Below are 12,327 nucleotides of genomic sequence, written 5' to 3'. Positions count from 1 at the left end.
TGCAACTTGATAAAAACAACCTAAGTCTTTTGTTAAACACAGACTTTAAAATTTAGAACTTGCTCGTAAAAATTCATATCCCATCCTACACTGAAATTATGGTGTGTGTGTATATATACACACACATATATTATATATAAATTAATAACGTTAGATATGAATGAAAGTATTTTGCTGTCTGCTGCCAGCAGGGACGCTAAAGAAATAAATGTACAACCCCAGAGTTATTTTTTCCAGTGATTTGTTCCCTACGAGATATATTTTGGAACTATGTACTCTTCAGTGAGGCACTGCCTTATCAACACACTTTTTCCTATGCTTTTAGAAGGACTTGCTACAAAGTTTCAAAGACCAAGTCAAATCAAACATTTTCAATTCCTCCCTTACTGTTGGGGTTTTTTTGTTCGGTGATGGAGATTGCACTTCATATTATCACAAAATGGTTTGGATTGGAAGGAACATTAAAGACCATCTAGTTTCTCCCCTGTCTCATGGGCAGGGACACCTTGCACTAGACCAGGTTGCTCAGAGCCCCATCCAACCTGGCCTTGAACAATTCCAGGCATGGGGCATCCATGGCTTCTCTGGGCAATCTGCTCCAGTGCCTCATCACTGTCACAGTAAAGAATATCTTCTTTATATCTAATCTAAACCTACCCCCCTGTAGCACCTCGGAAAAGAGAAAGAGAGGGGGAAGTCACCTCCTACATATTAAGAAAAACATGAAAGAGAATTGGGTTTGCCCTGCAAGAGAAAAGGCCTAAGGCAAAGGAAGAACCACTCTGGAGATCAGGAACAAACACTATGAACTGCAGAGCAGAGCAAGTGGGGGAGACTTAGCACAGGGAGGTACATTCAAGAGCATGAAACACTGGGACTGAGTGAAGTATAGATTGCAGGTGGAGGATGAGCATTTCTCAGCATAATCAGGGTAGACTGGAGAAAACTCTAGAATCTTATTTTAAGATACCACTCTGTACCAGCTTTCAAGCAAAGAGGACCCACACACCAAGCCTATGGAGAACAAGGTGTCTCTGTGCTGTCCTGTACATAGCTATCTATTCGACATCTTATGTCTGCAGTTTTTCTAGTTTGCAATGTTTTGGCAACTTTAAGCTGTTGTAAATCCAAAGTCCTGAGTTCCTCTAGTCTCCTCACTCTCTATCTTTCCCAGCATTCTATCTTTCCCAGGTGTTGGTATTCATATCTATACAATGAGACCCTTCAGGAAATTGAGTTGACCACAAACTATCCCTGTGAAAAAAAGCACCAGGGCAGCTCCAGAAGGTACTAGCACATAGAGGAAAGCATGCTCAGGGAAAAAAGGCTGGATCACAGCAATCCCAATTTGAGGTCAGTTTCAAAAGCTGTGGAGCCACAACCTAAACATGTCCATTCTGGAATATGCACCTTCTGGATATTTTTGTGCAGCACGGAACTACCTATTAGCCCTCCCATTTCATGGGTAGCAGAGATGTCAAGTAAATTGCCAGAGCTCTCACAAGAAATTTTGGCAAGAGCAGGAGGCTGAATTTAGGTTTGTCATGATTCAAGGAGAGCCTTATCCAACAACTGGACCCTGTCACTTGAAGCTGTCCCTGCAGCAAAGAGCTGGAATGCTAAGAGACAAAAGAAGTGCTATTTAAAAATTGGAAGAAGATACCCATATGAGATAAGTGACTTTCCTAAAGTCAGTTGTAGCCATTGACAGAACCACAGGCAAAAATTAATTCAGAACTACAGAAATTTGTATTTACAAGGCAGTCCTTGCCTAATATATAGACTTCTGAAATTGAGAGCAACCTTTTATCAAAAAAATTAACCATTTAAGTTTCTTTTTTTTTTTATGAGAAAGAAAACAATAGTTCAACAGACAACTGATGATTATTAGAACATATTCTGAGCAACATTTCAGTTTTGCTGCTCAGGCCTTGAGAAGACATCTTTTGGCAAAATCAGAAGCAGAACTTGCTGAAAAATTTCCTATGAAGGGCACAGAGGAGAATAAAGTGACTCTAAGTGCTTGTGCATTAAGTCACTCTCATAAGGTATTTGGGGTTTTTCTATATCTGCATCTAACAAGAAAAAGATGAGTTCTGTTATTTAGTTTAAATAAAAAAAATAATACAGTGAAGTTAACTCACAGCCAACAGACTCTCTGAACTTCCACCTCTTAGAACCTTAACAGCTTTTCCATTCTCCCCGTCACCTTTCTGAGCTTCTGATGATTCCCGTGCTGCTCCATCTATGGTAGTGGAGACAGGGCTTCACCAGAGGCCTTAGATGCTAAAGGGTATAAGGAAGTAGGTTATGCAAAAAGTATCTATTTCCAGCACAGGAATGCTGCCTGTAACTATCCCATGACAGGGAGCTCAGCTCAAATAGAAAGTGTAAGCCCAAGCATATCAAAGCACCAGGAGCACTGCATCCTGAGATAGCAGTGGGAAACCGGGGCAGTGGGGGCGGGGAGGAAGGGGACAGAATGAACAAGCACTTTAGGCTAAAAGAGGAAAGGAAACACTAAGTCAGGTCCTGAAATTTTATAAGGGAATCGTGAAGGCACCTCACAGCCTTACACTGAAAGACACAGCATATAAAATATCAGAAAAAAGGTCACAGAGAAAACTAATTAAAAAAAATAGCTAGAGTGAATATCCATTAATTCGTCAAGACAGATGAGCAAATAGCACTAAAGCTCCTGGTTTACCCTCAGATTTTTAAGAGCTCTCAGAGCAGAACAGCCTTACTTTCAGCATGCAAAGGCAATCAGCACTCTACAGCTCTTTCACAAAGAGAACTTCTCTCAATACACATTGACAGGAATTACAGATTTTGAGGTGATCACATTTTTAAAAACCTATTCCTATATGTAGCCCTCCTGCAAAACTAAAATTAAGCAAACCAAAACTTGCATAGTCAAGTGCAAAAGTGTTTTGAAGGTCACATCCTTGAATGAGTTATGAACATTCAGGCTGTGCATCCTCATAGGAACACTGATCTATCTTCAGCCCAGTTCTCCCACTCTACAGAAAACAGAATTGCAGCTTTCCATTTCAATGTGCAGAAAATGGGAATCATGCTGCCCATGTAAGGACCTGTTGTTCTCATGGTTTGATATGATCTTTCACATTTTAAGCCTAGAGAGCTCAGCTCTGATCACAACAGGATGTTAGAACACTAATTAATAACTTTCACTTTCTTCATATACTCTTGCTTATATGTGTGTGTCCATGAAAACATGACCATGAAAAATGGGAAATATTTAAGGAAACAGTTAGAGGTTGCTTCCTTTATGGAAGGACCTAATCATGTCCTGCAAGGGATAAGGAACAATACCCTGAATGTCAAACCAGTCAACTCCTGTCTCCTTGAAATCCAACATGATCCTTGCATTTACCACAGAGGTTTTTTGCAATGCATAGCAAAATTCTTCACATAGTCATGTTCCTACTAATCACATTCCTTGGATTTTAGTTGTTTTTCTTCAGACCAAGGTTGCTCTGCAGACAGAATGGCCATGCACTTAAAATTATAGTGGGACCTGCACCATGAACACAGGCTATTATTTAACACAGTGTCCTGAAAAAATATAGAGTCTAAAACTGGGCAGCCAGAAATGAAAAGCTTTCTGAACTTCACTGTGTCCAGTTCCCATGCATTATAATTGAGAAACTGCAACCCTTCACTTTCCTGCAACCAGGTGGTCTGAAAAATTAAGTAGTAAAATTTTATTAAGCACTCCAGTATTATCACAGTAATGTCATTGCAGGCTGTCTTCAGAGCAGTGTTTGAACAGAACATATTAATTACAATTGAACAATGAGGAAAAAGCAAAATAGGTGCTTCTTGGCTGTACAGTGCAGCACACTACCCTTGAAGACAATGGGATGGCATCTTAGGAAACTGGAGAAGTGGCTTCACACCAAATACACATAAGGCATTCCCACCAATGGGGTTAAAGTACATGACAAACCAGTCATGTACCTTAATCCCATTGTTCCCTTAATTTTCAAGGAATTAGACTCACAGCCAAGCAAAGCTCAACCACTCATTTAGTACACCCATCCCTCCAAAAGCAGTATCAACATATACAGACATCTGCTCAGCAGGAAGCTGTATCCCAGTTCCAACTCTGCCAGATGCTTCATGCCACAGCCACAGCTGGGAAACAGAAGAGATGGCCTGCAACTGCTTCCCAAGAGACCAGCAGAGGGAAAAAAAGAAAAGTAACTCTCACAGTTCTGTGAGAAACAGTTCATGTCTGCCAGACCTCACAATAGTTGCAGAAATACCTACTCACTGTCTAGGGCTGTGCTCTCTCTCTAAAAGTAGTTTGCACAATACATGTTCCTAAAAGCCTCCATGGCTGGAGGCTCTGCACCTTTCTCAGGCAGCCTGTGCCAAGGCTGTCTTTTCCCTGGTGTCACAGCAGCCATGGCAAGCTCCCTTTGCTTTTAGCTTCTTGTCAGTGCTAATGTGGCAGCCTCAGGATTACTCTTTCTTTCCTACTTAGTATGTAAACCCAGTATAGTTTATTCTTACTACTGTATTTGCTTTTAACACCTTGTTATGTGAAAATAAAATTGTAGTGTTTGTACAAAGTCTATTTGTAATCCATTACAGTCCTCTCTGAAACACACAGAGTTATTTTTGGGCCACATAAGTCCAAAGCAATTTGGTCTCCTGGGTCTCTTTTTGCATCAGCACCTCTGCTGACACTGCAAATAGGTACCAGGCAGCAAAACTGCATTTCTCCTCCACAGTGAGTCTCTACTTTTTAAGTCCTAGTTGGGAGCTCATTTCTCACAGCCCGCCAAAAAGTTATCAGCTGGCAACAGCTTTCAGACCTTACCACCTGGGCTGGGTGCAAACAATTATATGGAGAAACTGTTATAGATTATTACACCCATGTCATCTGTCCTCCTGGAGTTTTTTTCCCTTGAACACCGTGGAAGTATGGGTTTAAGGCGAAGTTCAAAAGGCAAGCTGAATTGCTCTACAACTTGAAGGGTTTAAGAGCAATTCAGAGCACTGTCTTTAAGGTTCTGTGTGTGCAGTCTTCCCCTGGGCAGGAATGACTCAAAGAGGCTCTTTCAACCACCATTAATTTAGCATTGCTCATAATCAGCATTACTTCCACATCTATTTTATCACAGCAGTCTCCTACTTCAGGACACAGCCAACAAGATCACATGGGATACAGCTGAAGCAAGCTTTAAACACAACAATCTTACCACAAAATATATTAAAATAGAAAGTTAGTTTATCCCATAGGACCTCATCTAAATGCTCACCAGACTGCTTGCATGAGCAAGGGGTGGGGAGAGACTGAGAGAGAGATTCCTTGATGGAGAGACCACCCATTCACTATTCCCTTTCACAGCTGCTCTTGTGCAGAGATTCCTTAGGTTTATTTCACAATGACAAAGTTTTGGGTTTACTTCAATTTTTTTTCCAGAAGACAGATGGATGATATTGATGTTTTTAGCTACAGCTTCTTACAAAATGATGTAATAAAAATCTCCCCAACCGTCATTTATATCACGTAACAATGAACATTAAGTTCCACATACAGAAACTGCTCCAACTGAAAAAAAAAAAACCCACGTTGACTCCAAGGATGGGATATCATGGCAATTGTAACTGAGATGGATCAAAGCTGTTTGTCTTTTATGGTCTTCATTCACAAAGGACCAAACATAACCAGATTACTGGGATTGCAGTACAGCTCTGTGTAGAAGGACATTAATTTTCTTTGCCTGGAAAAGGCTCTTAGCATTTTTCATGCACTTACACCAAAGAGCAAGTCAACTCTAGGGCTAAAAGGGAGAAAACATGAGGAGAAAAACAGGAATAAACCTTCAGTTGGACATGAACTTGGGAAAATCATCCCAGCATGTTCAAAATGAGCAACACCACTTTCACCTCCTCTGATGAAAGTTCACACTGCTCAGCTCTATGAAAGCATTTGAAACAGAAGGGAGGAAGGGAATCACAGCAGGATTGAGAGGGAATGTGTATTGCCTCTGATGAATGGCACAATGCCCAGGCAGCTGCTGCACAAATGCCAAAAGTAGGACCTTTGTTGCTTCAGCTGGATCCCTCTTGAAGTTTTGAATTACAGGCAGATACCTCACGTTATGGGATTCTGCTGCAGCACAGCAATGCAGAGACTGCTTGCTACACGTGTCTTTTCCATTCTGAAACTGAAACCCTAATGGGAAACCAGCCTCTCCAAAAGCCTCACAGAGCAGCTAAAAGGTATATTTCAGCACTTTTACACCAGACCTTGCAGGAATTAACATTATCCTGAATCTTTGTTCATCTTTCAAATGCAAAAGCTGAATGCAGACAGCCACACTTTAAAATCAAAACCTGAAAAAAGCCGAACTGTGCACAGTAATGAAAGGCAAATGAATTCTTTAAAATTCTGTGAACAACTTGGCAGGTGGTTGCCGCATTTTAAATAACAGCCATGTAATTTTCCACATAGTAGGTAAAAAAATGAATCATAGAATCACAGAATATCACAAGGTGGAAGGGACCCATAAGGATCAGCAAGTCCAACACACTGCTCCTCACAGGACTGCCTAAAACTGGACCCTATGACTAAGAGCTTTGGCCAGATGCTCCTTAATTCTGACAGGTCTGATGCTGTGACCATTTCCCTGAGGAGCCTGGTCCTGTGACTGACCACCTTCTCAGTGAAGAATCTGTTCCTAATGCCCAAGGTGAACTTCCCTGATGTAGCTTCATTGCGTTGCACCGCATTGCATCGCATTTCATTTCATTGTATCCTGTCACTGGTGACCAGAAAGACAACCAGGATTGTCCCATCCCAGGCAGAGAATGTGGCACTTTCCCTTGCTAAATTTCATATGGTTGCTGACTGTCCAGCTCTCCAGACCTCTCTGTAGGCTTCTCTGCCCTTGAAGGTGCCACGGCTCCTCCTTGCCAGCAAACTTTTTCAAGGTATATTTGATTCCAGTGTCCAGATAATTTATGAAGACATTAAAGAGCACTGGCCCTAAAACTGAGTCATAGGGAACTGTACTGGTGACTGACTGCCAGGCTGATGTTGCCCCATTTACTGTAACCCCTTGAGCCCCACCCGACAGCCCTTTGCTCGCGCCATGTCCTGTGAACTTTTCTAGATGTGTGATGAACAGTTTATGCAGAAAGCCACTGTGAGAGACAGCACCTAAAGCTCTGATAAAATTACAAAAAAGAAAAGCTTCCTTTGGTCAACTAGGTGAGTGACCTTGTCATAAAAGGAAGTTAAGTTGGTTAAGCAGGACTTTCCCCATGTGAAGCCATGCTGGTTATGAACAATGACTGCCTTTTTTCTCAATGCTTTAAGAAAATCAGACAACCAGATATATCTGCAACTTCAAGGTATATTTTCACCTCAAATGAAATTACTAAAAATTCCAAGGTACGACAACTTCTAAGATATAAAACTGCCATGCTATTAAAATATTTTTAATTAGATAGACATATTCAAGTATTCCAGGCTTGCTGTTAAATATAGTGTAGAATAGAACTGGGTGATATCACCTTTGACAGCAGCAGGATTTTCTGAGAAGCTACTGTTCTCACTGCAGCTTAAACAACTAGTTCTGTTTCATCACCACCTGTGCTAGTTTTGGCTGGGGTACAGTTAATTTTCTTCACAGTAGCTGGTGTGGGGCTGGTATGGGATTTGTGCTGGAAACAGTGCTGATAACACAGAGTTTTTTGTTGTTTTTTTTTTTCAATTGCTAAGCAGTGCTTGCACAGCATTAAAGCTCCCTCTGCTCCTCATCCCATTCCACCAGCAAGGAGGCTGTGGGAGCATGAGAAGTTGGGGGGATCACAGCCAGGAGAGCTGACCCCAACTGACCCAAGGAATCTCCCAGACCATATGGTGTCCTGCTTAGTATGTAGAGCTTGGGGAAGAAGAAAGGAGAGGGGAACATCAGAGTGACGACATTTATCTTCCCAGGTCACCATTACCTGTGATGGAGCCTCATTGTCCTGGGAATGGCTGAAGACCTGCCTGCCCATGGGAGTGGTGAATGATTCCTTGTTTTGCTTTGCTTGAGTGCTCAGATTTTGCTTTCCCTATTAAATAGTCTTTAACTCAACCCATGAGTTTTCTGTCTTTTACACTCCCCATTTGCTTCACCATCCCATGGGGAGGAAGCTGCTGCGTGGGATTTAGTTGATGGTTGGGGCTGAACCCCAACACAACCTCACATGAAGTTGTAGACTACAAAAAAAAAAAAACCCAACAAAACCACAAAAAACTAGCTTGGTTTCTTCCTAACTATAGGAAACCTTGAAACACAGTGATAAGTTCCATTTTTACACTTCAACACAGTGACTAACAAATAAACTTCAATATATAATAGATTCTATGCCCTAATGCTAATTTTAAATGCAAAGCATGTTTTTACAAACATTATTCTTTAAGCCTCCAGCACAATTAATGTAGCCTTATATAACCATATAACAAATTTTTACAGTTTTAACTCATTTCCAGATTTCAAACCACGTCCGATTTTACATAATCCTAAATTAAATATTACACCAGCTAATAAGTAGTTTTTGAGGTTTTAACATAATGCAAAACACATGGAAATTGAAATTCTTAATCAGTGGACCATTCATTATAAGATGAGAAGCAGTAAAACCATTTTCCTATTTCCCACTCTCCCAGCCAAAACTAACACCAAAGCTAACACCAAATCTATTTTTCCTCAGAGAATAACAACTAAATTAATGATGGGGGGAAAAAGATTAATCCGGATACGTTCCACGTTATTTAACTTATCATAAAATTGGGAATTTAAAACCACACTACAAAAAAAAAGGCATTTTTCTCAAGGTTTTGGACTTTTAGATATGCTTAATATAGCAGAATGATAAAGTTTGCTTTTCAGTGTATTCTGAAAATAGGCAATTCTGCTGTGGACTTGTGGTTCTTCCATCCTTAAAAATTCTCAATGAATTCAGAAAGCACTTGAATTACATTTTAAAAAAATCTATGGATCTTCAAGTAATAATTTATTTCAAAATCAATCTGAAAGCTGTGATGTCCACTACTCTCCAATTACTGAAAACATATTTGATGTTTAGCCAGATCTGAGTTTTTTATTGTTGTAAGTGGTAAAAACACGGACATAATCTTCCAAGTTTTCTTTAAGCAGCACAAATGAGAGAAAAAAAAAAGTGAAGCTGCTCATTCTTCCTTCTTTACTACAGGTCACTCTCTTGCAACTGCTAAGATTTTTGCAGTTCTTTCCCTTGTTTTATCAGAGTTGCAATTAAATTTTTCTTAGAAAAATCCAGCACAGTTCCACAAAAGCCTGTAAGTCCACACACCTCACTTATATTACCTGAAGACTACGTATTTCATGGTAGGTATTGCTGACCAGCAATTTTCTGGAAGGCTGGGAAAACAGAGCATCAATGTATCAGTTTATATCAACACCACTCTGTTCTGGTAGATAAATACTTTAGGTTTATTTAAAAAAAAATAAAAGAAGAAAATATAGAGCGCTTAGAATTAGAAATATGATAAATAAAACCAGAGGATTGATATGAAGCAAAAAAAATTGTTAAGATACACCTATCACAACTTACTACAAAGGTGACCTCAAATATTAAATGTCTGAGCTCTTATCAAAAATTTTTAGCACAACTGGGATATGGATTGTCAGTGTCATGCTGACCTGGAAAGACCTGCTAGCAAATAGCATCAGCTATTTATCTATAATTCCTCTCCCACTGCACTTTTACCGATTTCCCATTTCACTGTTGATGGTGATTGAGAAGCAGCTGAAGGGGCAACTGCTTGTGACTTTTCTTGTCAACACTGAATTTGCTCTCAGGGTCCTTATGTAAGGAAGTTATACAGGGGGTCAAGAAATGGTACAATAAAACATCTGTACCATCCATCCTTCCCTACTCTTCCTCTTCTCCAGCTCCATTGCTTCCACGTGGGACACCAAACCCAGCCTCCTATCAAAGTGCCACACAGCTGTAGGCTACTAATAGGGACCTAATGAGGATTAGGATCTAACGAGCCACAGCACTGCACAGGGAAGAACTGCTGAGTGATGGCTGCTACTTCTCAGTTTGTCCCATTTGGGCTTGACATGGGCCATCTCTCAGCATCATTTCTTTGTCCTGCCACTGCCTGTCCAAGCTCTTTGGTTCAGTTACTTCTTCAGCCTGTTCTTAACAGCAGATGTAACTTGGTGGGGAATTTTTTATACTTTTGTTTTAAGTCTTTTTCATAGTTTACTCATATTTTTCATCTGGTCTGTCACATAAGGAAAGCCAAGTACTTTTCTGGAAAAGCCAACCTATTTGTAAGGGTGAGGACAAGAGAAGTGACTGTTTCTGTGCCAAGAGCCTGTCAAGTTCTTTCCTTCCCTGCAGGCCTCACAAACCCCATGCCTCGGTGGACAGACAAGTTCTCCTACATCAACCAGAAGACAGTCTGGATTCCTACAGCACAAATGATGCCCACACACACACAGGAACCTGGTTTCCAAATAGGACATGGTCAAGCAGACAGCCTTGGGTTCAGCTTGATGCTGTAGGCTCTCACACCCAAGTGCCAACCATCAGGTGGTACCACTGTGGTACTATGTGTACACACAAGACCTAGTAATTTTCTACTTCTGAGTATCTTTGTGCCAGAAATAATGATATACCCACCCCCACTCATAGACAATGATTATAAATAATTATAGCAGGTTTAGCAGTGAGTCAGTTCAGATCCAACTGCTGTCCATGCTCTTAGACAGTCAATAAGAAAGGTTAACAGTAACAGAGGTCTCACCAAATTTTAAAATTTGTTTGATTTTAACAGACTGTTTGATCATGTAAGGACACTTTAAAATAAAGGATGTAAAACCTATACAATTCCTCCACAGAGAGCTACTCCCAGTTGCAGTGTTATGATCTATGACTTGACAGCACTTCATCATCTTGTGCAGGGTTTTTCTTTTCTTTTCTAACACAGTTGCATAGTTTTATCTTTAACAATAGACTTAAGTAAAATTAAGTCATTCATTTTCTTAAATGGTGCTGCATCGTCAGCACCCTATAATTATTTTAGTGTATGAATGCAACAGTTGAGAATAAAAGTCTTAAATTTATGCAATCTTACAGCACCTTTGTCATAAATCATATGCTCTCAGACGTTTTGCATGATAATTTGGCCTGTACAAAGCCTGCCAGCTCTTGAAAATGCCTTGTATTATAGACTACCCAGCAGAAGATTTGCTACGTTTAATATACTCCTATCAGCCAGCACAATGCCTTAATATTCAATATAAATTATCAGAATAACAAATTAAGTTCCAATTAAGTCCAAACTGCCAGCCAACCAGAGCAAAAAGATTTTACCTTAAAACAGTTCGTGCTTGTAGCTCTTATTACTGTGTCATTCTTGCACATAATTGCCTACCTGCTACAGGAGAGTGTACAATTACAACAATTCCCCTCCACATATAGCTGACTAACCTTCAGGCTTGTCTACTGAGACCAGAAAACCCAAAGATCCTGCAATTCCCAAGGTGGTGTTTGTAAGGAGACCGTGGCTTTCCATGCTCGGGGCTTCCATCAGCTACAGGTACCCCACACTTTCAATGCAGAAAGTTCCACTCTTAAGAGCTGAGGAACGTGGAAAAGCTTTCATCCAGCTCAGGCACCCAGCTGTGAGCAAAGAGGAAACTCCTCACATGCTCTGAGCACAGATAATGCACAGCTTCCTACACTCAGATAATGCACAGTTTCCTACACTCCTGCTCCAACCACACTCCTGACACAAGCCACAACCCTGCCACACTGCAGCTAAAACCTGGAGCATCAGAAATCTCTCAAACCAAGGCCTTGTTTAATCCTGTTTAAGCCATTTTGTCATCACTCCAGCACAGTGCAGTGGAAGGTCCTCACCAGTTTGCTGACTGACTCCCACAGCAGTCCTTAGAAGGATTGAAAAGTCACAAAAAGACAGCAGGTATTCAACAAAATGACCCTGATGAACGTGAACTACCTAGCAGTTCTCTATGGTCTATCGAGTTCTTGAAACTGGATAACAAATAGATGATTTGGGGCTTTTTGAGAGAAAGTGTCAAAAGAACGCTTCAGAAAAACATAGCAACCTCACCTCCCAAGTGCAACAAGGATTGGCAGTGGTCCAAACAGAGGATACTGACTAACTTTAGAAATTTGACTGCTTTAAAGTTCTGAAATTCACGCTTAGGGTTGATTTGTAAAACTGTCAACTACCCACAATCTTGTTACAAAATCTTTTAATATTAAAAAAGG

At 40.5% G+C, this 12,327-nt stretch overlaps 1 protein-coding gene across 6 annotated transcripts in view; it reads right to left on the bottom strand.

The window, feature by feature from the left end:
• TSPAN9 (tetraspanin 9) overlaps positions 1-12,327 on the bottom strand; it is a 167,100-nt gene that overhangs the window by 111,468 nt on the left and 43,305 nt on the right. The window contains exon 1 of one of the 6 annotated variants that reach the window (XM_054654552.2): positions 11,521-11,622. The exons of 3 other annotated variants lie outside the window; for them this stretch is intronic. In XM_054654552.2, the coding sequence (XP_054510527.2) occupies positions 11,521-11,620 (100 nt within the window). In that variant the 5' untranslated portion in view covers positions 11,621-11,622. Of the gene's footprint in view, positions 1-2,144; positions 2,212-11,403; positions 11,423-11,520; positions 11,623-12,327 lie in introns of those variants that run through there. 2 more of the 6 variants (XM_054654553.2, XM_054654554.2) reach the window with 2 other exon arrangements.

Source organism: Agelaius phoeniceus, chromosome 2, assembly GCF_051311805.1.
Source record: "Agelaius phoeniceus isolate bAgePho1 chromosome 2, bAgePho1.hap1, whole genome shotgun sequence".
In the NCBI taxonomy this organism is placed as follows: Eukaryota; Metazoa; Chordata; class Aves; order Passeriformes; family Icteridae; genus Agelaius; species Agelaius phoeniceus.
This window is presented reverse-complemented; position numbering and strand designations above follow the sequence as displayed.